The following is a 26,106-nucleotide window of genomic DNA, read 5'->3' on the forward strand; positions in this document are numbered from 1 at the left end:
CTTGGAAACAATAACTAAGCTAGACTCTTAGCTCCCACCTTCGAAGAGCACAGGCATGTAAGCATATGCACACATACAAATGCAGAGAAAGGGCTTTTTCATTTAAATGGAGGAAGCTGCCATGTCTACCTCTATAAGCAAAAATATTAATCATCCACCGTCTGGTTTTAATCCACACGCTCCTGATCCTGCATCTGAATGTATTGTTATCAGGGGAAGGAGCATTTCTGCTCAATCTTATTCACCAGCCAAAAACCTGAAAATGTGAAAACCACATTGGTGAAGTGCCTTCTTGGGGACCCAGAAAACTCTGAGCTGCTGCTTTTTTTTATTGTTTTCTTTCTTTTTAAAAAAATGATGAACAAATGTGAATTTCAGAGGGTCTGGAGGGGAAAAAAAGAAACAGCTCAAGTTACAGGTCCCTCCTGATCTTGGAGTGACACTATCCTCGGGGAAATTAGCACTTTCTCTGCTGTACTTCCCAACGGGGATCCAGCCACACAACCTGATTGACATCAGCCCGTCCGAGGCTCCCAGGTGCATCCCTTACGAGTATTTACAAATGAAATGGCAAGCCCAAACAGCAAGCCTTTGCCTCCGGTCTCCATTCTTCTGGTTTGTGCTTTGCTAGCAGTAAGAGCAGGGACTAAAAAGGTGTCTGTATGAGTCTAAGCACGCTTCTCCCACTGTCTGTGCTGGAGACCCTTCCCTCTCTTCAGGGTCACCCTAAAAAGGGTCTCCAAGCCAATATGTGTTCTTGAGTACCTTCAAAGCCATTAGTCACCACCCTTGCAGTCTCACTCCAAACTGCGAATGGGGCCACCCGTGACACAAAAACTCTGGCAAGATGGACTAGCGAGAGCTGAAGAAACCACAATACGCCTGAGACTCCCAGGAGAACAATGACTAGTGCTGGTAGGGAACAGACTGACAGAGCAGACAGACTCTAACCAGGCCTCGCTCTGTTTTCGATGCAACACAAATGTTTTCCATTAGAAGTTCCCTGCCCCACAAACACTCATACATGCGGCTATGAAATCCACATACTTAACTTCTGCTTTTCTGGCACTCTGACCCAACTACCTCTCCTGGTCCTCTGGAACACAGCAAAGTTGAGAGTGAAGAGATTCCAATACCCCCAGCACAAAGGTAAGGGGGGTAAGAAAATCAGAATAAGGAGCATGCTCACTAAGTACCATCTAACATGAGTGTGACTGAGTAGGCTAAAGGGAAGAGGGGAGCAAACAAGGGCTTTACTTTTGCCAAGAGAGAAACAAGTCTTATATAGCTCTGGCTCTTATTGGTTGGCTCCTATGCTTTCAAGCTTAAAGTTTGGCTTTACTTTCTAGTAAAGGCTGCAGCTGATCATCATCAGGAGGTGTCAGTCACCATTAAAAGCAAAGCAGGCAAAAACCTCCGAAAACTCATTACAAAGTCTGCAAAATTCTAGTACTAAGAAATCAAGGAATGCTGGCTGATCAGTAATCCATATTTCAAACACTCAGAACCAGCTGAGTATGGCAACTGTGAGAAGAAGCTGAACTAGAAATCCTTAAGCCATCAGTAACCATCCTCCCACCATCTGCAGAATCAGGCCCAGGCTTACTTCTAGTCATAGTCACAGAGGGAGGGACACGTGAATGTCTGGCTAATTAATCTCTTCCCTAAAAAACAAAACAAACAAACAAACAAAAACCAAAACAACAACAGCAACAACAACATAAAAAAAAAAACAGGAAAAAAACCCCACAACTAAGAATTTGAGAGAATAAAATAAAAAGAACACTGAAAAAGAGGGAAAAAGTAAAAATTTTAAATGGCATGTAAGAAAGAAAAGGAAATCCCCTATTCAGGCAGCTCTGGAGTTCCCTAATTGCACAAGAGCAAAGGACAACCCCCCCAATGTGGATGCCTTGTTAAGCAATTGCTCAACCTACACTCATTGTGCAATTCCAACCTTCCAAAGCTTTTTGCTGCACATATGAAAACCACGTTTTCCACTGCACTCTAGAATTAAGAACAGTTTCTCATTTTTCTCTTCTTCACTTTAGAGGGGGCTGTGTCCCTGAGCAAAAAAAAAAAAAAAAACCCACCCAAATAAAAAAACCCAACTATTGCTAGATAAGCATTCACTACAAATGAGGTTTTACATTATTTCATCTGGTTATTTCTGAGTTTACTGGTAGTTAAGAAACATTTGGATTTTTTTCTTAGGCAGCTAAAGATTCATTTTTCCTGTCACTGACAATAATGATATCACAAAAAAATTGTCCACACAAACATCAAACCTTCAAAAGCCTTTGTTCTAAATGACTGCAATTCTGGAATATTTGGAGCAGTTGAAAGTGGCGGTTCCTATTATACAGCCAAAATTCCAATAGAGGCCTGGGTAGATCACAGTGCATCTCGCTAATCACAAACCTTTCTTTTTAGGTCATGTTAAACAGTTAACAAGAACAATAATAGATGTGTACCAAGATGAAGAAAGCATAACAAGAAAACCCAGAGGTCACATAGGATAAGACAGATCTGACTCTATAAAAAATTTAAGTCATACATTGTAAAAAATATAAACAAGATTATAAAACAAGCTACAAACCAGGAGAAAATATTGCAACATATAAAACTATCTATAGTATATTAAGAACTCCTACATATCAAAAAGTATAATAAAAAAGCACAAAAATGGACAAGGCCATAAATATATATATATATGTGCAAGTCAGAGAGGAAGAAATATAAACATGCAATACATATACAGAAAGATTCTTTATTCCACTAGCAAACAAATACAAGTTAAAGTGAGATACTTTTTTAAACCTAGAAGATTAGCAGAAATTGAAAATATAATAATAAACAGTACTGCTGAGAATATGAAGAAACAACTTGTATACTGTGAATGGGAGTGTAAACTGGTATGATCATTTTGAAGGGCAATTTGGCAGTATTTGTCAAAGCAGTAAACATGTATATTTTTGACAAAGCAATTCCACTTGTAGGAATCTATTCCACAGAAACAGTCCTGTAAGCATACAGAGATTTAAGCACAAGGAAGTTCATTTCAGCACTGTTTGTAATAACAAAAATTGGACACAAGTATCATCTGAAAGACAGATGGATAAATTATACCTATACAGTGAAACATGATGCAACTTGAAGAAGAACAGTGTAGATTTATATGTTATGATTTAGAAACAGTTCCAAGGTATATTAAGCAAAAAAAAAAAAAAAAAGAAAGAAAGAAAGAAAAGGCAATGTATACATGGCATGTATTTGAAATTTATTAGAAAAATTAATACTTGGTTACCAAACTGTTAACAGCAATCATCTTTGGAAGGGAGGGACTTGTATTCTTATTTTCTATAGTTCTATATTATTTTAATATTATTGCAGAGAGCATGAATTACTTTTGTAATTAAAAAGTAAAGACAGTCCATCTTCTTTTTCTGATTACGATGGTAACGGACTAGTCCTCACCCCATAAACAGCTGTAAAATATATAAGGCAACTGTTTTTAGGCAGTGCCCAACAGGCAGTGTCCAACAGGCAGTGAAGAACAGTGATCCCTGAGAGAACAGAAACTCATGAAATGAGCCTGTAATCACTCCGTCCTCTGCTTAGGGATAATTTTGCAACTTTGACACAGAAAGCTGAATCCCAAGGATATTATGGTGATCCTGTTGAGCTGAGGAGACAGAGAACAGAATCTGAGGCAGCTGAAGGGGCTGAATCTGCGAGTAAGGAAATGAACAGAAAGAAGTTGTGCAAAGAAAGGGCATGAAGTACATGTGAGAATCCTCAGTGCACAAGTAGGTGAAGGCTAGACTGTACATATGCAGGCCAAGATGACCAGAACTTACCAGATGGCAGCTGCTACAGAGTTAAGAGTGGAAAAGAGAGATATCAGAGGTCCAGCAATGCTAGGGGAAGAACACTGCCTAGGGATGAGGGAGTTGAAGTTCCAACACTGCCAGAGTGAAGAGATTTTAATACCTTGTTAACATCCTTTGACAACCATTGGAGACTCCAGAGAGGCCACACCCTAGAGTTAGACCTAATCTGAATTTGCATTAATTGTTCCTAAAACCCAGCCTAAGACAAATCTGCAGGGGAGTCGGGGCTTGGAAATTGACTATTACCAAGTTATTGGGGCTTGGGAAACATCCTAGGTTTCTACATAGCTGCACTAATAATGTGTAAAAGCCAAGCTTACACAAATCCAAGATGATCAAGCACTAATATAACTGCCTGTTAAAATTAAAAAAAAAAAAAAGAGGAAGGTAACAAGGTCAAGAATCTCTTTAACAAATTATCCACAGGGTCCAGTGATTTTAAACGAAAATCGCTAGACACAAAGAAACAGTAAAATGCAATCCATATTCAATAGAAATCAAATGTGAGATGGCCCAGATATTGGATTTGGCAGGCAAACACTTTCAAACAGCTATTTTAATAAATATGTCCAAAATATTAATGGGATAGACGTTCAAAGAATTAAAGGAAAATATGGCCTTAATGAGTAAACAAATAGGAAATGTCAGTAGAGAAAAGGAAATTAGGGAAATGAACTAAGTAGAAATTCTTGAACTGAAAAGAAATAATTAAATTTAAAGGTTCACTGGATAAAGTTAATAGTGTATTGAAAATGGCAGAAGAAAGAATCAGTAAACTTGAAGACAGACGATAGAAAGTAAGTAATCTGAAGACTAGAGAGAAAAATCACTGAGGATAAATGGAGCTTCACACATGTGTGAGATTATATAAAAATGTTTAACATACACATAATTCAAATTCTGGGAAGAGAAGAGAGGGTATTTGGGGTAAGAAAAAAGTGTCTGAAAGACACTCCAAGTTTGATTAAAAAATAGCAACTTATAGCTCTGAGAGGATCAGTGAACATCAAGTAGGATAAATGTAAAAAGAACTACAACTATGCACATCCCAATTAAACTTCTGAAAACAAAAGATAAAAAGAAAATATTCAAAGCAGCTCTCCAAAAAGATGCATTACATAGGGAGGCAAAAGAATGTTGATTTCTCATGAGAAAACAATGGGTATCAGGTAATAGAAGAAGTACATCTTGAAGATGCCGAAAGAAAAAGCTTCAATCTAGAACTCTATTCAGTTAAAAAAAAAAAAAACCTTCAAAAACAAAGATAAAAAAAAGAAAAAAGAAATAAAGACATTTTAAGATAAACAAAGGCTATGGGAATTTGTTACCAGCCAACCTGCTTATGTCCTGTAGGCTCAAGAGAAATGATACCAGATGGAAACTTGGATCTACTAAAAAGAATGAAGAGCACCATTAAATAAGTAGATTAATATAAAAGTCTATGTTTTCTTTTTGTTTGTAATTTACTTCAAGGCAACTAACTGTTCAAGTAGAAATAATAACATGGTATGATAGGATTTATAACATGGTAAGTAAAAGAGAAGACAACTGCACAAAACAAGAGGGAACAGTAAATGGAATTATGCTGTTTTAAGGTTATTACATTTGTGAAGTGTGAAGCAGGAAACAGGAAGCATAAGGTGTGAAGTGTAAAAAAGTACAATATTGACCTTAAATATCTTCTGAAAAGCTAAAGATGCAAATTGTTAGCCCTAGGACAACCACTGGGGGGGGGGAAATTAAAAGGGGTATAATTAAGATGAGAAAAGCAAAGACTTCTTAAAACAGAAAAGGCACTAACCACAAAGAGAAATTTTGAAAAACTGAACTTCATCAAAATTAAATACTTTTGTTCTTCCAGATTTTGTTAAAAAAAAAAAAAAAAAGCCAGCAACACTGAGAGAAAATATTCAGAGGACAAAATCTCACAAGGATTTTTGTCCAGAATATATAAAGAAGTTTTACAACTCTATTAGAAAACAATTTTTTTAAATGGACGGGACTTCCCCAGTGGCACAGTGGTTAAGAATCAGCCTTCCAATGCAGGAGATATGGGTTCGATCCCTGGTCAGGAAACTAGATCCCACATGCATGTTGCAACTAAGAGTTCGCATGCCACAACTAAGGAGCCTGTGAGCTGCAACTAAGGAGCACACGTGCCACAACTAAAGGAGCCAGTGAGCTGCAACTAAGGAGCCTGCTGGCCACAACTAAGGCCTGGTGCAACCAAAATAAATAAAATAAAATAAAATAAATTTTAAATAAAAATAAATAAATGAATTAAAAATGGGCAACAGATTTGGACACTTCCCAAATGAGGATCTATGAATTGCTGATAAACACATGAAGAGATGCTCATCATTAGTTAGGAAAATGCCAATTAAAATTAAAGTGAGATACACTAGAATGGCTAAAATCATAAAAACTAGAAATACCAAATATTGGCAAAGATGTGAAGCAACCGGAACTCTCATACATTGCTAGTGGGAGTATAACGGTGCAATCACTTTGCAAAATAGTTTGGTAGTTTCCTTAAAGTCAGACATGTAATTATTGTATGACTGAAAATTCTATTTCTAGCAATTTACCCCAAAGAAATGAAAAAATTTGTCCACAAAAGACTGTATATTAATGTTTACAGCATCCTTATTCATAACACCTAAAAGATAAAAACAACCCAAATGGCCATGATCAAGTGGGTGCATAAACAGACTGAGATATATCCATACAATGGAATACATTAATAAAAGGTAATGAACTGCTGGAAAAACACAACAACATGGATCAATCTCATAGAAATTATGCTGAGTGGAAGAACAAAACATAAATGTATGATTCCACTTATATGAAATTCTAGAACATATAAAACTAATCTATAATGAGAATAAACAGATGCCTGGTTGCCTGGGGTTGGGAGTGGATGAGGGAGATTAACTGCAAAGAGGCATTTGGGAATATGTGGGGGAGATGGAAGTATTTTGTATCTTGATTGGGGTGGTCCTTACACAGGTGCATACATACATCTGTGCATTCAAATGTATGATTTCACTGTAGGTAGGTTACAAATCAATAAATTGATTAATAAAAGTGAAGGTATGAACTTTAAATAAAATTATTTTTTTCACATATCTAAAATTATGAAGTAAAAATACATATTATTTTACAGATATGAGGGACTACATTAGTAAAGAAAATTAAAAAGGGCGGGAAGGAAGTTCTGAGGCAGAAGTTTATGTCAATATCAAGGATTTTCTCTAAGTATCATACATCTTTCCTTTATCAATTTCAATTTCAATTTTTCATTATGGCCCACATTTATTAAGTCTTGAGCCAAAGATCACTTCTGTGGATGTATGTAGATAGGTAGGCATACTTACATCGCTGACTTTCAGGTTTTTATGCGTGTGTTATCCCCATCAGCCAACTCTAAGAGTCACTGTTCATCTGTAAGCAATCCTGCCTGCAGAGCTTGGAATCCAGGGCACTGTCTTGATCTTCTGGTCCTTAGAGGTTGCACTACCACTACTCTTAGATTTTTTTTTTTTTTTTTTTTTTGGCTGTGTTGGGTCTTCGTTGCTGTGCGCGGGCTTTCTCTAGTTGCGGTGAGAGGAGGCTACTCTTCGTCGTGGCGCATGGGCTTCTCATTGCAGTGGCTTCTCTTGTTGCAGAGCAGGGGCTCTAGGCGCATGGGCTTCAGTAGTTGCAGCATGTGGGCTCAGTAGTTGTGGCGCATGGGCTTAGTTGCTCCGTGGCATGTGGGATCTTCCTGGACCAGGGCTCGAACCCGTGTCCCCTGAATTGGCAGGCGGATTCTCAAGCACTGCACCACCAGGGAAGCCCCTACTCTTAGATTTTTTTTGCCCTTGAATGAATACACTTCCAAAACAGTGTAGCTCATCCAGTGCATATATTCAGTGCCTCTTAGAGCAGTCTCAAGGGTTTGCCAAAAAATAAATCAAGTTGTCTTTTCAAAGACTCATATTCTAGACACTCAGGTATCTTTGGACCCAAGGCATTCAAAGATTTGAAGACCATCCAACCCAAAGAGAAAGCAGCAGGAAAATTCAATCTGAGCACCCATTCCCCTCATATGAACTTTTACTTCTTTGTTCATCCTCAGGAACTATTATGGGAGATCAGATGATCTCCCTAAACCAGATCAATAGTTCCCAAGCTCCTGGTGAGAAATCAAGCTCCCAGTGAAAACAGAACTATCAAAGTTGAGAAGAGAACGGGACGTATGCACTGGGCAGTGTGTTTGTTCAACCACTCTACTACTGTACTTATATTCAATTAAGAGTGTGTGCTCTAGGGGCTTCCCTGGTGGCACAGTGGTTAAGAATCCACCTGCTAATGCAGGGGTCAAGGGTCCGGGAAGATCCCACATGCCATAAAGCCTAGAAAAAAGCCCACAGGCAGCAACGAAGACCCAATGCAAGCATAAATAAATAAATAAAATTTAAAAAAAGTGTGTGTGCCCTAGACTTGGATTTGATTCGTTCATTCTTAGCTGTGTCAGCCTGGGCAAGTTCTTCCTAATAGCCTAAGTCCCATAGGGCTTTTGTGAAATTTAAATGAAATAATATAAAGCATTAAAACAGTGCCTAGCCACCAGAATCTAACACTACATTGTAAATCAACTATACTTCAATTAAGAAACAAACAAAAGACAAACCAAAATAATCCAGTGCCTAGCACGTGATAAGCACTCACTAAAAGTCAGCTGTTTTGCTCTGGGTCCTCTTGGGAAAGGAGAGCCAGACATGTGACTTTTCATACATATTCAGGATAAATGTATTTCTAGCATTGTGAATATAACTTCTGAAGACCTCAGAAAGCTATATGGCAACATGGAGGCAAAGTATATAAACTGTCAGGTAATATGCTCTACATTCCAGAGTTAAAGATAGAATTAGGAGGCCTACTTATACCAGAGATATTATTTTTACCTCGACCAAAATCGTTGCCTAATGGCCACCAACAGCCACCAAATTCCTAAAACACAGTAGTTCTTGGAGTGTGAAACCCAGACCATTGGCATCACCTGGGAACCTATTAGAAATCCAATTTTTCAGTCTCTCCTTCTCCTAACTAATTAGAAACTCTTGGGGATGGGGCCGAGCAAGTTTAACAAGCCCTCCAGGTGGTTTTGATGAATGCTAAGTGTGAGAACCAATACCCTAGAATAAAAAGAACACCTGGGCTTCCCTGGTGGAGCAGTGGTTGAGAGTCCGCCTGCCAATACAGGGGGCACGGGTTCGTGCCCTGGTCTGGGGGGATCCCACGTGCCGCGGAGCGGCTGGGCCCGTGAGCCATGGCCGCTGAGCCTGCGCGTCCTGAGCCTGTGCTCCGCAGAGGGAGAGGCCACAACAGTGAGAGGCCCACATACCGCAAAAAAAAAAACAAAAAAAACAAAAAAACACCTAGTGGTTGAACAATCCATAATAGCATGGGCCTAAAGATAACTGAGTCAACAGTGTCCATTTGGGGAATTAGATTTATAAATTAGGCAGTAACTGATATAATCTGAAGGGACTGAAGTAAATGGAAGTGGTAATTAGCAATTCTATAAGGTTTATATACAATTAGTAAAGAGGTGAGAGACAGCACACAAAAAAGGTTAGGGAGGGCAACAATGAGTAGACAGAAATGCACAATACAAACGATCAGTGCCAAAGGGCCACTGGTGAAGTGAGTCATCAAACAAAGTGGCCCATCACAGTATTTTTGCACCTAAAGTGGGAAGAGGCAAAAAGAAAAGAAAAGAAAAAAAAAAGACTATTTTTTGAGATATAAAACCAGAAGACTTTTCAAAACACTGTATAACTTTTACTAAGTTTATACCAATATCAAAGGCTCCTTTGATTAAACAGGCAAAATAGAGAAGGAAATAAATATAGCTTATAGTTCATTTCTAAATATCTGGCTGGAAACAATTTTTCCTTAGATATCTACAGACTGAGAGAGAGGGAAGTGCAAGAAGGAGAAACTAATTCAGAAGTTGAAAACAAAAGATCTTATCCAGCATGGTGCGACAAAGCAACGCACATGTCTTACTGCCTAAAAAATACAGTGTTCTCCCTTCCAAGTTTCCAAAAGTTCTTATCTCATTCAGTATAAAAATAAAACACCTCTTGTACAAGGGTAACCAAAGAAAGTTCAAAAGTTATTCATAAAAAGCTTTTACAAATCATTAAGAAAAAAATGGATAAGCATTCTAATGGTAAAACAGGCAAAGAACATAAGGTAATTTATAAACTGTGACACCAATACATATAATTAGTAAGCATAGTACTTAAAAAAAATCAACCTTATTAGTAATCAAAGTATGAAAATCAAAACAATGAGATGCCAGTTTTTGCCCATCTTTGGCAAAGTTACAAAAAAGTCAAACTATTCATGATTAGTGAGGATGCTAGATAACAGATACGATATTCTGCAGTTTAAACAGCTATATAACTTTTTTGGGAGGGCAATTTGGCATTATCTATCAAAAGGCTTAAAAATCTGCATACCCTCTTTGACCTAGTAATTCCACTCAAAAATCTGCCTTACGAACTGATAAAAGAGATATGTAAAGATTGCCTGAGATGGCATCATTTATAAAAGTGAAGAGTCAGTAACTTTCTAAAATGCCTAATGATTAAGAACTAAAAATATTATGGTATGCCCATACATGTTAATATAATGCAGCCATTAAAATTCACACTGTGAGTGAACATGGAAATATATTCAGGATATATTTATTGCTAAGTGAACAAGGTAGATTACAAAACAGTATATACAGTTTTATTCTATTTCTGTTAAAAAGCAAAAAACTTTGCATATATCTATCTGTCCATCCTTCTATCCAGCCAGGATAGAAGATAGAAAGATCAAGGAATCTTTCATTTTCCTTATTGCTAATATTGATTTTTCTAATATTTCTTTAAATGAACATCTATTTTGTAATACAAAGAAAGACTTTTATAGTAAAAAAAAACTTAAAAAGCATACATTTCTGAGTTAAATAACTCTACTTCCAAAATCCCAACTGAAGTGACCAAACTGAATACACAGAGTATATCCCCCACTCCCCATGATGCCTCCTTTGTCTACTGTGTTCACAGCAAGGGCCACGGAATCTAGAATAGCTCCTGACGCATAGCAGTCAATAGCTATTAAATGGGAAAATGCCATCCATCTGCCATAAACCATAAAGAATTACTGCCAGATGGATAGAGGATAGCTGGAAACAGGTCATTAAGAGCCAATTCACAGCTTCCCTTCCTAAGAGAGCAACTGAAAAGAAAAAAAATTTTCATTTTGCTTGATGTTAGTATGTAGATGTGGAATTGATTTTTGTATACTGACTTTATATCCAGCAACTTTGCTAAACTCACTTATTAATCTGAATAATTTATCCTTATTTTCTACGTATGAATCACATTATTTGCAATTAAAGATAGCTTTATTTTTTTCCCTTTCCAATCGTCTTTTTAGTACTTTATCTTATCTTACTGTACTGGTTAGAACCTTCAACATAAACTGAATGAAACTGGTAATTAATCACCCTTATCTCTATTTCTTGACATGCTTGGTGGTAATACAGTTGCTCACTTTGTGATGAGTCTTTTTGTTTTACATATTTCCATACGTATATTTCATAGTGAAAAAGGTTAAAAAAGAAAAAGAAAGCAGCAAGAGAAGAAACCATGAAGAGCCTGGCAAAATTCTCCAGTTTGGAGGGGTCAATTAGTTTCCTACTGCTGCTGTAACAAAATACCACAAATTTAATGACTTAAAACAAAACAATTTATTATTCTACAGTCTGAGAGATCAGAAGTCCTAAACTCAAGATGTTGGCAGGGCTGTGCTCTTTCTGGAGGCTCCATGGGAAAATCTGTTTCCTTGCCTTTTCTAGTGTCTAGAGGCCACCTGGCATTCCTTGGCTCATGGTCCCTTCCTCCACCTTCAAGGCCAGCAGCGTACTATTTCCAAATCTCTCTCTCTCTCTGTGACTTCTGGTTCCATCACCACATTTCCCTCTTCTGACCCTGACACTCCTGCCTCCTTGCAAGGACCTTCGTGATTACGTTAAACCACCTGGATAATCTGGGGTCATCTTCCCATCTCAATATCCTTAACTTAAACACATCTGCAAAGGCCCTTTTGCCTTGTAACGTAACTTATTTAACAGATTTTGGGGAATAAGATGTGGACCATCTTTAGGGGAGGGCATTATTCTGCCTACCACAAAATGTGAGGGTATGGGGGCAGATGCAGAACACCGCTTGGAAGACTTCACTGCTACAAATCAGTACCAATCACAATCAACAGTTCAGAGAGGCCCAAATAAATGTAAGTGGGAAGTGGCCGGAGGGTGGAATTTCTTCTTGACATGGTAGACCACAGCTCCAGGAAGGAGGTCAGAAATTGCTATATCATCTATGTGAAACAGAAACTGGACATGGGATACTCATTCTGGTACAGTAGCTCCATTATATACAGGAAAGAAAATGTAGAAAATAAGTTCATATGTTGAGAATGCACACCACCTGGCCTCCGCCCCAGCCGCTTCAGGGTGGTGACTTGGTAATACAAACATGTATCAACCAGTTTTTGACTTGAGAAGGGGATTCTAAATGATATTTGTAGGTAAAGAAGGCATCCAGTGAGAATCTACCTAACCTGTTGTGGAGAAAATATCAGAACGGAGTAAACCTTTCTCTGTTCAAAGAAATATAAAAGGCCAGAATCAGACTGTAGAAATACAAGTGGGGGCCTATGAAAAGAGTCTGCAAGATAAAAAAGGGAACAGAGCATGCAAAGAGAGAGAGAAATAGAGAATACTTGGGGGAAAAATGTTAGCTGACGGAGACAGTATCTGCTTTACTCTTACAATTGGATTTTTAAAATCATAGATTCTGTGAAGTATGCTAAAAAATAAATGACAAAACAAAACAGATAAAGGAGACCTTGGTAAAAGGCAGGCAAAAATATAAACATTACAGGATAAGATAGGGAAAAAACGTAAGGCAACGAATAATGCAACAGCGGACTTAAGAACTGAATTAGAAGCAGTAAAGAGTAGAATCAGCACTATAAAAATCTGAACCAATTAAAGACAGGAAAAACTTGAGAAACCTTCCGAGATTGCAGAGGCAAAGCAAAAAGGGATTAAAATGATGACAGAAAAATAGGTACAGGACGAAGAACAGAGATCTAACATACATGTTAGGAGAAAAGAAATTACTGAAGAAAAGAACAAACACAACATTAGTAATCAAAGACATGGGAGATGAAAACTTTTCTGATCTAAAGATAGAATTGCATCTGCTTATTTAAAGAGCTCATTATGTGCCATGAAAAATTAAAGTACAGAGCCCAGTACTAAACAAATCCTCAATTTGGAATTCAAGATTTAAAGAGTTGTAAGTTACCCATGCTGTATGAAAAAAAAAAAAAAAGTTTACCTATAAAGGAAGAAAAACCAGACTTTTCTCCAATTTTTCCTAACCATTAATGCAATGGAATAATAGCTATTGTTTTAAAGGGGAAAGAAGTTGACCTAAGCTAAGTTGCCATTCATGTGCAAGGGCAAAATAAGAACACTTTCAAAACACAAGTGTTCAAAAAGTAGTCATGAAGAATGTCCTCAATATACTGTTTAACGAAAAGAACAAAGTAAGGAAGAGAATGTATATCGCACTATCATTTTGATCATATATGTATATATGTTTATAAATATGCTTCAATGGGCATAGAAGTGGTCTAAAAAGATAAATATCAAATTGTTAACAGTGGTTATCCCTAGAGGGTGACTTTGACTATATATTTTTTTGAATTGTTTGACCCTTTTGCTTGAGTATGTATATTACTACTGTATTTCACAAAAATCACCTTCATTTTTAAAAAGCCTCCATGTTATCTTTGCTGACAAAAATTCTACAATGTTGCATCTGAATAACAGATGAATCAAAGTAAAGAACATAAGAATGGGAAAGCCACAGAATAAAAAGACAAAAATGGTGAAAACTGGACACTGAAAACACTTACTATAAAATTAATTCTAAATAACTATTGTAAATTTAGAAACAAAATGCAACTGTGTGAAAAAGAAAATACATATTGTAAACAGTCCTAATTTTCACATCTTAAATATGGGATAGTCAACTGTTTTTTTTTTTCCCCTTTCACTCTTGATGTTGATACTTTGAGAATAGAAGATTATGTATGTTTTTCAAAAAATTAGTCACTGGTAGCACTTAAAATTAATATTTTCCAGACCACCAAAAAACAAAGGCAACATTTCCCCCCAAACTATACATGTATCTATGTATATATGTATATGTATGTATGTATATATACGTATGTGTATGTGTGTATAAAAACAAGGGTGTTTAAAAAACATAAAATAAGAACAAAGCATATACTGTATGGTCCCAATTTTATGAAAGGAAAAGAATAAGTACACACATATAAGCATGGGGGCAGGGGAAAGACTGAAAGGACATATATGAAACCTTAACACCAGTTAATTTTAGGTGGTAGTTTGTAGGTGATTTTTATTTTCTTGTGCTTTTCTATATTTTCTATTTAAAATATTTGGGGGTAATTATGTGCAAAACAAACATGCCAAAAATATCATTTAACAAACAGACAAGCCAATAGTTTCAAAAGTTGAACAATTTAGGTGCAGTGGTTAAGAATCCTCCTGCCAATGCAGGGGACGTGGGTTCGAACCCTGGTTTGGGAAGATCCCACATGCCGCGAAGCAACTAAGCCCATGCGCCACAACTACTGAGCGTGCGCTCTAGAGCCCGTGAGCCACAACTACTGAAGCCCACGCCCCTAGAGCCCGTGCTCCACAACAAGAGAAGCCACTGCAGTGAGAAGCCCGTGCACCGCAACGAAGAGTAGCCCCCTCTTGCCGCAACTAGAGAAAGCCCGCGCACAGCAACGAAGACCCAACGCAGCCAAAAATAAAATTAAAAAAAAAAAAGTTGGACAATTTAAACCTCATCTTTAACCTCAATTACATATTTTATTAATGACAAAGCTTCCTGGGATCCTACATCCAGATAGAAAGCAAAGGTTACTGTAAGAATGAATGGGATGTGATCGTGAGACTTATAACATCACCATATAATATGACCTGTAATTTATTCCCTAATCAAGCCAAAGGGTGGCCCCGGCATTAGCTTGTTGGAAAGTTCTTCACTTAGTTCTTGATGAGATAATATGGGAAGGAAGACAAAGAAGATCACACGGATTAATCTTCCTGGGGATGCTAGAATGAGGATTGCTTACATCTATTTATGACATCAACGTTTTGCTTATCATTAAATGGCTAGACCTTTAGAGCCTAAGGAAAGACACAGCCTGTCACTAAATAAATCCTTGTTCAGTACCACCTATAGCTATACAATCACATGCATTTTTTTTTTTTTTTTTTTTGCCGTACGCGGGCCTCTCACTGTTGTGGCCTCTCCCGTTGCGGAGCACAGGCTCTGGACATGCAGGCTCAGTGGCCATGGCTCACGGGCCCAGCCGCTCCGCGGCATGTGGGATCCTCCTAGACCGGGGCACGAACCCGTGTCCCCTGCATCGGCAGGCGGACTCTCAACCACTGCGCCACCAGGGGAGCCCCACATGCATTTATTTTGAAGATGACAATTAAGCTTTTTTGATATTGACTAACATATAACATGAACTTAACATCTTTCTCCTAAAACAGTTTACTTTTTATCACTTCTCCTATCTGCCTATAGGGCTACTGGGGTTTCAATGAGGAAATATGTGTAAAGAGCTTAGCACGGTGCCTGGAACATGATTATTGACTGAAAAACCTTTATTATTATTATGGTTTGATTACTTTTTCAATCACTTATGCTTATTCAGTATAATGCAGCAGAAAGGACATGGAGTTTTATTTATTTATTCCTTTAAAACTTGTTCTTATGGAAAATTTCATATATATACAAAAGTAGACTACTATAATAAACTCCATGTACCCATTATTCAGATTTAATAATGATCAATATTTGGCCTTTTTTTTCCCATCTACACTCCTGTCCACCTTCCTCCCCACATTATTTTGAAGCAAATCCTAGATGTCAAACCATTCATAAGAACATGATGTTCTGAAGTCATACAGACAAGGATTCTAATCCTGTACTTCCTCACTTAGCTACATAACCTTGGATAAGCTACTTAACCTCTGAATTTAGGTGCCGAGCAGCCACTCAACGAACCTAAGATCACTTTCTCCTAGTTGGCTCTAATTTTCAGCATCTGTGATGTTTCTCTCTAAATGTAACCAGCTCCACTCTATTGCTTTTACCTTAATCTGTACTCTTTATCTTACTTTTGGATAATCCCAACAGCAACCTGTTTTCTCACCTCTTACTCATCCCATACCTGGGTTTTCTACTATGGTTTGTTTCTTCCAGGCAGAATATTAATCCTGTAAGATGTTCAGTAAATCAGAAAGATCAAGGGTGAAGCAAGGTTGGGAAAGATAGCAAAGCGTATCCCCCTCGCAATGTACTCCACATTAAAACTCCAAGAAGTCTTTCAGTAATGGATTCTGTCTAATATTGTGTTACCCTAACTTACATGATTGTGAAACTCTTTTTTTCCACCTATTAAGAACCTATAAAACTAGAGTTTCATGGAACATGCTTGGGAAATACAGTGATAGGTTAATGCCAAATCAGTGCTCCTTGAGCAATGCCTTCATTGGGAAACTACCAACTCTACAAAATTTCAAGAGTTCCTTCTATAGGTTCAAATTAACTTAGGTTCCTTCTCACATCTTTGTATATGCCGTAAGTTGTCTCCCAAACTAGGAGGGTGTTTGCCTTGTATGTCTGGATTTCTCTTGTGTGTGCAGGTGTGTAATATAGGCCGCTCAGTGAATGCCTGTTGAGTGAGTACCCAGGCTAGACCGAACATGTGACTAATCTCCACCAGCAGTGAAACTGCTCATGTTGCTGCTACAAAGTCCTTGAGATACTTTACATTTCTTAATAGTGAACACTAGAAGCTGGAGAAGATGTCTATCTTCTTCAGATACCTAAAAGGTCAAGAGTTCCTAAAAAGTCCCTCTGGACACATCCATACTAATCTTCCAGGTCAACCATGGATATGTTTCCTATGTTTCTATCATTCTTCACTCCTCTCTTGAGCCTCAGTTGTCTCTTTTATAAAATGAAGGCACGAATACCTACTTGGCAGGCATATTGTGAGGACTTAATGAAATACTGGACAGAATTACCTCTTCCTGGGACTGATACATGCTAGATATTCAAGAGATGTTATTTTTCTCTGCCATGGAGAATAAAGCAGAGAAAAAGGAAAAGGACGGCATGTAACATCTTATATAGGGTAGCCAGGGAAGACCTCTCCAACAAGGTGGCATTGAGAAGGCCATTGAGAGTGCCACACAGGTATCTGGGGACGGGGTGTTCCAGGTTAAGAGGAAAGCAAGTACAAAGACCCTGAGGCACAAGTGTGTGGCTTGTCTGAGGAACAGCAAGGACGCCTATGTGACTAGGGCATACTGGGCACAAGGAAAGCAGCAGGAGCTGGATCAGAGCGTGAACAAAGAAGTGACATGATCTTATTGATGTTTTAAAAAGATCATTCCAGTGGCTGTGTTGAAAACAGACTGGAGGGTAGGAGGAGGGAGGTATAAGAGAAACCAGTCAGAAGGCATTTTGTTGAATCGAACTAGGGTGTAGTGGTAAGAAAGAGTTGCATTTGCGTTTATCTTGAGGGTAAGGAAGACTTGGATTGCTGATGGATTAGTTATGGAGGTGTGAGAAGAAGAGAGGAGCGAAGGATAACCCCAAGAATTTTGACATGAGCACCCCCAAAGTCAAAGCTGCCATTTACCGAGATGGGAAGACTGAAGAAAGACCAGGTTTGGGGGAGATGTTGTGTTGGGCACACCTATTTCACAGTCCTTGAAGTGGAGACCCACCTTAGTCTCAATGAGCTGTGACTGCCCCGGGCAGCCTGTGATTCACGACCACAGGCTGAGGGCATGGACCACTGGCTCTGTGTTCTTCTTGCCAGGTCATATATTGTATTTACCATATACTGTACCATACACATGTATCATATGCTAACACCAAAGCTGGGAGAGCTGATGAGAAAACAGGGCTTAGCAAGTCTAAAGCTGGACAGGACTCCTTCCTTGTTCTGCACTGAAAGACAGCTGACCCAATTGCCAACTCCCAAAAGCACCTTCCAGAGTCAAGACCACCCTGTGATCACAGAAAAACAGTACGTACTAGGATTCCCCTGGCCCAAGCCATGGCTACCCAATTTCTCTTCCAACTCTTCTAACTGAACATCTTCCACAAAGTCTGAACTTTGTTAGCTGTCCTCTGCCTCACACACTACAACTCCCCATTGTTATTCCCTTCTGAGACTAGAAGAGCAGGATTTTATTCCAACTTTTCATTGGAAAAGCATAAAATGAGTACTCCTCTTGAGAGACAAAGGTTTTCACATTCCCGATATTAGCCATTAAATGTACCCAAAGAGTATGAGTTTTTGATATGTCAATGTCTAGAACCCTTATCTACGTATAGAAATGTAACCATAGGGAATATATGAAAAAAATTCTGCTATAAGGAATCAGCTGTTTATAGTAGTTCAAAAATTCAGGACAGTCCCTTGGTTCAATAAAGCAAAGACTGGTTAAAGAAATCTTGGCACAGAAAAGAATACTAAGTGATCATCAAAAAAGATTCCAAATAAGAATACATTAAAAGATACTACATGCGAAAAGCAAACTATAAATAACATGTATAATATGACCCCCAGTTTTTTTGTTTAAAAAGAAGTGTGTGTTTATACCATAAGTTAAATATGATTGTATATAATTAGCAAAAATAACAGTTGTGTTACCAGTTGGTAGAGGGATTGTGGATACGTTTTTCTTCTTTTTACTTGTCTACAAGGAACATATATTCTTTTTTCACTAAGAATGAGTTAAAAAAATTTTATATTCAACATAAAATCTCTCATATTTGTAGTTTATGCTTAGAATTTAGTTTTTACTATCTGACATGAAAAAAAACAAAAACCAAAAAACAACTACCTACACCTCTATACCTACTTCATCTAGGTCAAAAGACTTCCTTCTGAGAAGCCACTTGTGGACTCTCCACCTAAAGGCTCTCCTCTAGGGGACGTGGTGCTACCAACTCCACAGAGGGGTCAGTCACTGAGTTCCCCTGCTCAGCACAGGAGACCCTGCTCCCAGGGTCTGTGGGCACGGCTTCCCCAGCCTAGCAACCGCTACACAGGAATGTGAAGCAGAATGGACTGCTCGACTCTCCACACCTGGCCACAGACCCAACTGTTAAGCAGAGACTACGAGTTCCACAGTCCCCACCAGGGCAACAGGCAATGGGCTTTGTTTTCTATAAACAGACAAGACAAGGAAAAAGTTCAGGTTAAAACACAGTCCTCGGAGGAAGAAAAATAGAAACCAGGCAGCGGGGAATGCTTCATACTCCTAAAAGCTTTTTTTGTAAGTTAACACATGGTGTCTGCTTCTCTCTAGTCACCTATTTATCACTCTCCTCCTTAGAGAAGGGAAAAAGCCCTGGCTGTTTTCCTAGTGCAGAGTTTTGTGGCTGGGGGGAAGGATGAAAGGGGGGAGGAAGGAGGGTGCTTTAAGCATGATGCAAACCATTTGGAGCTGAGTGAGAGCACTGCCAACACAAGCTGCACTATTTAAACAAGTGAGGAAATGATCGTATATACAACATGCCAGTGAGCGCACACACACACCAAAGGAAGTCGAGAGGGCTTTTTTTTTTCAGGACGCAGAGCTGGATGTCAGCGGCTAAAAGGTCGATATTTTCCCTTAACACCCTTCTCAATGACTTAATCATGTTCCGTTTGCACAGAAAACTTCCCAAGAATAAAAAGGTCTGGAGAATTAAGAGGAGGGGTGAATGGGGAGGGATGTTTGGCCTGGGGCTGACCTTATCCGAGGTTTTCTCCACGTAGCACGGGTCCTGAGGGGCAGCCAGCAAGGGTACAAAGCCCGAGAGAAGCCGATCCTCTTCCAGGATAAGGAGGGTGAGGTCATCGTCCGGGTCCTTGTACAGTGGCACCTCAGACTGATTCACTGCAGTCAGTATGTTACAGAAATCAGCCAGCATCGACCAGACATCCACAGCAACCCTGTGAGAAAGAAGGTAAGAAAAGAAGAGCAGCTCTAAAGAGGGACCAGTTAAAGTATTCTAAGCAGTTGTGGGCAGGGAGGTACTCGTGGCACTTGCTGTCTACGGCTGGCATCTGCCAGGAAATCTAACCCAAAACGCTAGGATACAAAATTGCGCCCGTGGCAGTAATCTGGTGTGTGTGTGTCCATCTATGCAAAGTTGAAGTTGATTAGAGGGAGTTTTTAATCCTAACCAGAAAGGAAAAAGAATTTAAGAGAATCAGTTGCCTAATGCAGGTCCTGTCACCTTTCCAGACAGTGTGCCTGAGACACTTACTCAAACACTCAAGACAACCAGTGCCTGAGGCAGCTCCCAGAATTCCCCTACTCCTGTCCAGCCAAGTATATGCCACACAGACAGCAACACAGTGCCAATCTCCCCTCCTCCCACACAGCCAGAGGGGCCAGTCACACCAGGCAAAGAGTCATGTGGTTATTACCTCCCACCCCAGTCCCCTACAATGCTTTAGAAGTCTCTTCCTACATATAAGTAGGAAAACAATCAAACATACCCACCAAAAGCCACATTCCTGGCCTGCCAAGATCTTCCCAGGAGGGTAAAGCTTCCCATGCATTTCAGCCGACAAACCAGTATCAGTGCTGTCTTGGCCATCCCTCTCCCCCTCCTCTCCCTCACCTGTGGAAGGTTAGATATAGGGTGACCAACTGTTCTGGTTTGCCTGGGATTTGTCCCAATTTTAGCACCCAAAGTCCCATGTCACCAGAAACCCCTCAGTCCTGGGCAAACTGGGATGGCTGCTCATTCCTAACTGCACATCACCAAGTCCTGGCTGAACCTAAGAAATCTTGAAAATGCAAAGTCTAGCTCTCCCCATTTCAAACTCCAGGGCAGAATTAGAAAAAGAAGGTTCATTTCTCTGTCACCATCATTTGCCAAAGATCTACCGTGGTTCATATCCCTGCTTTGATGGGTGCTAACGATCCTTAAGAGCTTTCTTTTTTGCCTGCACAGGACGCAGCTCAAATAGCCAAACTGTAGTCAGATCCAGGGCTTGCCAAATCTATAGGCCCTGGGCTGTACAAGACTTGGTTTCCTTTTCCAGAAGACTACCTTAACCAGGGACTCTGGAACAGGGAGTGCCCTATGGATGCTAAGCTGTACTCTAAAAGGAGTGAGCTGCATAGAAGAACAAAGAAAAGCTTTACAATTAGGCTCAAGAGGTGGAGCGGCAAGAGGCAAGAAGCAAAGAGAGCTGTAAGAGCGAGCTACATCCTGGAATCTTCCCAGAGGAGTAACTGCGCATGAGCCAAATCTGCTAGGGAGGGGCCTCAGACCTAAGCAATGTGTTTCTCCTGGAGACTGGGAGCCTCTGGGAGATGGCAGAGGAGAGGGCATTCAAGGGACATGGCACTGAAGGTGATGCTGGGGGAGAAAGTGGGGTAGAGGTGTGGGGACTCCTTGACTGGCTCCAGGTGGAAGGAGGCTGCACTGGTTTATTTACTGTAATCACTGCACTAGGAAAAGGCAATGAAATGAAACATCTTGTTTTCAAGAGTGTCCTGGGAACCAGGCGGAACACAGCTCCATTAATCATACAACGGCACATAATCAACACACATGTACTGCACAAGTAACTCGCCTCGCAGGCTTTGCCCAGGAAAAAGAACATGTTTGGGAAGAATCACCGGAGGGACAAGAGTTTTCTAAAGCCTCTCTCTGCACAGACACCGACAACCAGGCTCATTCACAAAGCTCCATCTTTTGGCTCGGCTGAGTTTGGCTGTCAGAAATGTTTAAATATGGAAAAAAATAAACAGTTGCAACACGTTTTAGTGCAGAGATCTGCCTGAGCCCCTTTGTGATGTAATGGGAAACGCAGCATTCAGGCTACCAGCTGTAGAATAAACAGAACTTCGAGGGTTAAAAGGAACTGAACTTTCCACGACCCCATCTGCAGAGAAGAAAATAATAAGAGGAATGATGCACTGCCCCACAGCTCTGATAGTTTATCCTCCGGTCCCGGCTGCAGAGACAAGCACCGGATGTGATAGGGCTGCTCAGGGCCGCCTCCGAGGTTAGCGCTGCCCATGGGAGACGCACAGGGAGGCTCTTCCAGCTCCCCGCTTCCTCCCCCAGTGCCCTGCTGGCCACTTGAGCCCACTGCCTGAGTCTGATCCCACAGCGCTGGTGAGCTCTGGCCAACAGGCACTGCTCGGCTGCAGAGCAGCAATTTGGAAAATAAACAGGAAAGACGACAGTGAGAAGGAAGAAGGTGAAAAGTCTCCCAGCTGAATTCTTGGCTTGGGGGCCTTGGTTGGTGCTGCTGTGCAGGTCAAGGCTGCTTCAGGACGTAGATGGGGGTGGGGGGTGGGGGGTGAGGGCAGCAGCATCTCCAGCCAGGGAGGGGCAGCAGAAAATTGCCCACGGCTGCCACGATGGGAGGCCCCACATCCCTCGCTCGTCCTCCCACCCCTACCATCTTGGATCCAAGACGAAGGAATATGTGGTACCATGTGGTTCTCATTACCACGCTCCCTGTCCCCTAAGGCTCAGATAAACCAACACTGACTCCTCCCAGCGGCTGCTGGCCACTACTAGGGACCCCTGCCCACATCTGCCTTTTGCCCATTACCACCCACCTTGTGCCAAAACCTTAAGACTCACTGCAAAAATGAAGTGGATGAGTGTTCCTACCCTCGTACTGATTTGTAAGGTAGCAGCTGATGCCAAAAGACACAGGAAGTATCCTGAGTTCCCAACTCAGAAATGTAAAGTGGCCCAAGGGCCAAGCTAGACTGAGCAGAACCAAGGGAATACACAAAATGCTCCGATGAAGGGTCATTTCTGCCCTGATCCCGTCAGACTGGTGTGTGATTCTGAGTGGCCACTTTCTTCTGGTATTGCAGTGGGACGGCCCCCGATCACTTCACATATCATCAGTTCTCTCCTCTCTCACTGAGCATCACGAACATGAACACAACTGACTGGGCACCCATGGACCATACGGTGACCCCCACAGAGGGTGGGGCAGAGGGGAGTGTCAGGAAACTAATACTAAAAGGAAGAGGTACTCTGAAAAACTAGGTGAGATGTCTGAGCTCAGAAGTTAAGATATTTGCAGAAGTATGAGGTGATTCCTGTAGCCTGGGCAACCTCACCTCAGCTTACCCCAATCAGGCCTCTGGGCTGACAGGTCAGTTCCATGGGTGAACACAGGGCTTCCTGTCTGAGCAGAAGGGGAAAAGTTAGCCTTTTCCTGCTCTAGCCCTTATCCCAGCTGGGAGTGCCTTCCAACCTTCACCCCAATCTAGTCCTTGGATTCTAAGGATTCAAGGTTGACCTGGGCCAAGGAGCCCAAAGTCAAATTCTGGTGGCCGAGAGGAACTTTAAACAGCTCCCAATCTTCTAGAAATGCCTGGGAAATGACTCCCCAAAAGAGTTTGCAGACATTCTCAAGCCACCTTTGGTTCTACATGGACCCTCTAGAGTGCTATAGGCTTGGGCAAGTCCCTCTGCCTTGTGGCCCCAACTCGTACTTTGGGAAAGCTCCCAGAGTCCAAAAAAATCCCACCAAACAGACACAAGGCAGCCAGAGAACATGAAACTGCATCCAATGAGTCTGTTCGTGGCTCTCAGAATGGTGGCAAGGGAGCCTCTCAAGCAGCTGTGATGTGACTAGTGAGCAGGGATCAGCAGTTGTAGGGTGACCCGGTGGCCCAACCCCACAGAACACACCACACACCAGGGAAAGCAGACCTCTGGCTGGAGTCTGAACATCAGATCCTAGCTTGGGACAGACCAGCAGTGGCTAGTTATAGGTATGCACTCAGGACCAAGGCTCACCCACTTCCCCACAGACATGCATTCACTTACTCCACCAGGAAAGGAAAAAAATAAAGAGTTAATTTACTTTTTATTGCCTCAGAATTCCAAGGTTTAATGTAGCTGTCAGTTTGAGTGCAGTGCAGCTGCTGGCCGATACAATGCAGCCCAGGCCAGCCCAGGTGACTAGGGAAACACATTTCACAGAAATGAACCAATACACACACTGTTGGCTGGTTGTTTGAGGGGATATTGACTTGGGGAATCAGATTAAACCTTCAGGCTGGGGTTAGTTCTGCAAACAGCATTAGAAAAGCAGCTTCACTCCAAGGAACTGAGAAGTCCTGATCTCAGGTGGACCAGTGGGTTTCTGTGTTTCTACCATTTTGGAGTTTTCTCATACGATCTGTTACTCAACTACGTCATGCTCGGAAAGATTAAGGTGTGAGATATGTGAGGCAAGTTATACCACAACAACCTATCTCTTTCCTAGAACTCAGAAAGAAAGGCAGATCTGCCAGCTTTATAGGGAAGAGGTCAAGAATGAACTTGTCTGCAAACTCCATCCGAGGACGGGACTGCAGGAGGAAGACAGTTTGGAGAATGGAGTACCAAGGCCCGACCAGGGCTCAGGCCATCCTTCTGGCAAGTCTAAGGAGGGCTGAGCCCTCACACACCCCTTCGTATTTTTACTGGGGGAACAGGCTGACTGGTGATTAATATCAAGTACAATGACCCCATGTTACAAGCCTGCAGGGGCCTGTGGAGGTGGCCATTTCCTGTGTAATACCAGCTTGTTTAAACACTAACATTCAAACTCCACAGCTGCAGAACAAACCCGGAAAGAGGTGAGTGAGAAGAAGCCCTGCATTGTGTTTTGGAGCTACGGAAGATCAGAGAAGTAGTACAGATGGGAAACGAGTTGGGTCTTTTGGTTCCTGGGGTGAGACACTCTGGAAATACAGCTAAGATGGCATAGAAACTAGGCACAAAGAAACTGAAAAAGAGAAAGTCCATGGACTATAAACATAAAAGGGGAAAGCCAAAAGGCCACAGCAAGAGAAATATTCTTAAGATATGTAATATCCTCTTTTTAAAACCTGTTTGCCTACGGACCATCATATTATAGCCCACAACTCTTCACGTGGGGTTCAATGGCCAACATAAGACCACTGTAGCCCTGGAGGACTTCCCACCCAACTGGACAAAACTGCAGGAAGTGAGCAGATAATAACAGAAATGGACCTGAATCCAACAAGTCTGGTAGAGTCAAAAGAATAGTACCTGGGTTTGAAATAGCTTAGTAAGCTCCTTGGAAAGCCAGGATGTCATGCCAACTCTGTTCTCAGTAGGCCGAGGATCTGGTTCTGGTATCAGGGCTAGGCAGCTCAACAGAATGGGGTAGAGACTGGGGGAGGGTAGGAGGAGAACTATGCAGCTCCCTCTGAGATTTAGGAACTACAGTGTGTTTTCCAGATGCCACCATGATATAAACCGGAGACAAAGTTATCAGGGGTCACTATTCTAGGAGTTAAGACATGGGCAGCAAGATACCATCCTCCAAGAATAATAGCTGCTTATTAGGTGACCACTAAAAAATATAAGACTCAGTTAAAGAAGATCCTTTCTGCCTTCCTAATTTATACAAACAAGTCAACTTGGGCCCTTGGAAGAGTGCCCAACTTAAATTAATTCTGCCCAACAGGGCAAAATCAATCTGCAGCTCAGTCACCCTGCACTACTCGAAGAACACAGACTTCATGTTCTAAGCAGTGCAGCTGGAGCCCTATGGCCAACAACAGGTCACGGTAACCTCGTTCCAGGATTTCTCAAGTACCTCTAGCTGTGCCTCCCTCAACCTCTCTCTAGGTCATGCCTATTTGACTTCAGTTCTCCCAAAGCTACACTCAGATGTGTAGCCTCTGTCGTATCACTGTGGTGTGTTAAACCCATCCGCACTGTGTGTTTGGGAAAGAGCAGCCCCCAGGGGACCCTGACATCGCCACGGCATGAGTGGAGCCCTCGGCGGCCTCCCTGGTGCGGATTCTCACGGTTCCTGCCTCTCTAAATTTTTAGCTGTAACCACTCCAACACGTCTTCTTAGTTTAGCACACACTGGACCCAAATAACCTCAGCCCAGAACTGGAAAGTACTCTCCCTGGGGTCAGCGGCTGTACCCTGCTGGGGTCAGACTG

General features: G+C 41.1%; 1 protein-coding gene across 2 annotated transcripts in view; it reads right to left on the reverse strand.

Annotated features, from left to right (window-relative positions):
• The window catches only part of SMG6 (SMG6 nonsense mediated mRNA decay factor), a 230,381-nt gene that overhangs the window by 90,543 nt on the left and 113,732 nt on the right, over nt 1-26,106 (reverse strand). For both annotated transcript variants that reach the window (XM_081218995.1, XM_081218996.1), the window contains exon 13: nt 19,886-20,087. In XM_081218995.1, coding sequence (XP_081075121.1) covers nt 19,886-20,087 — 202 coding nt within the window. The remainder of the gene's footprint in view (nt 1-19,885; nt 20,088-26,106) is intronic.

The sequence above is a fragment of the Mesoplodon bidens genome (assembly GCF_964165515.1).
Source record: "Mesoplodon bidens genome assembly, chromosome: 19".
Lineage (NCBI taxonomy): Eukaryota > Metazoa > Chordata > Mammalia > Artiodactyla > Ziphiidae > Mesoplodon > Mesoplodon bidens.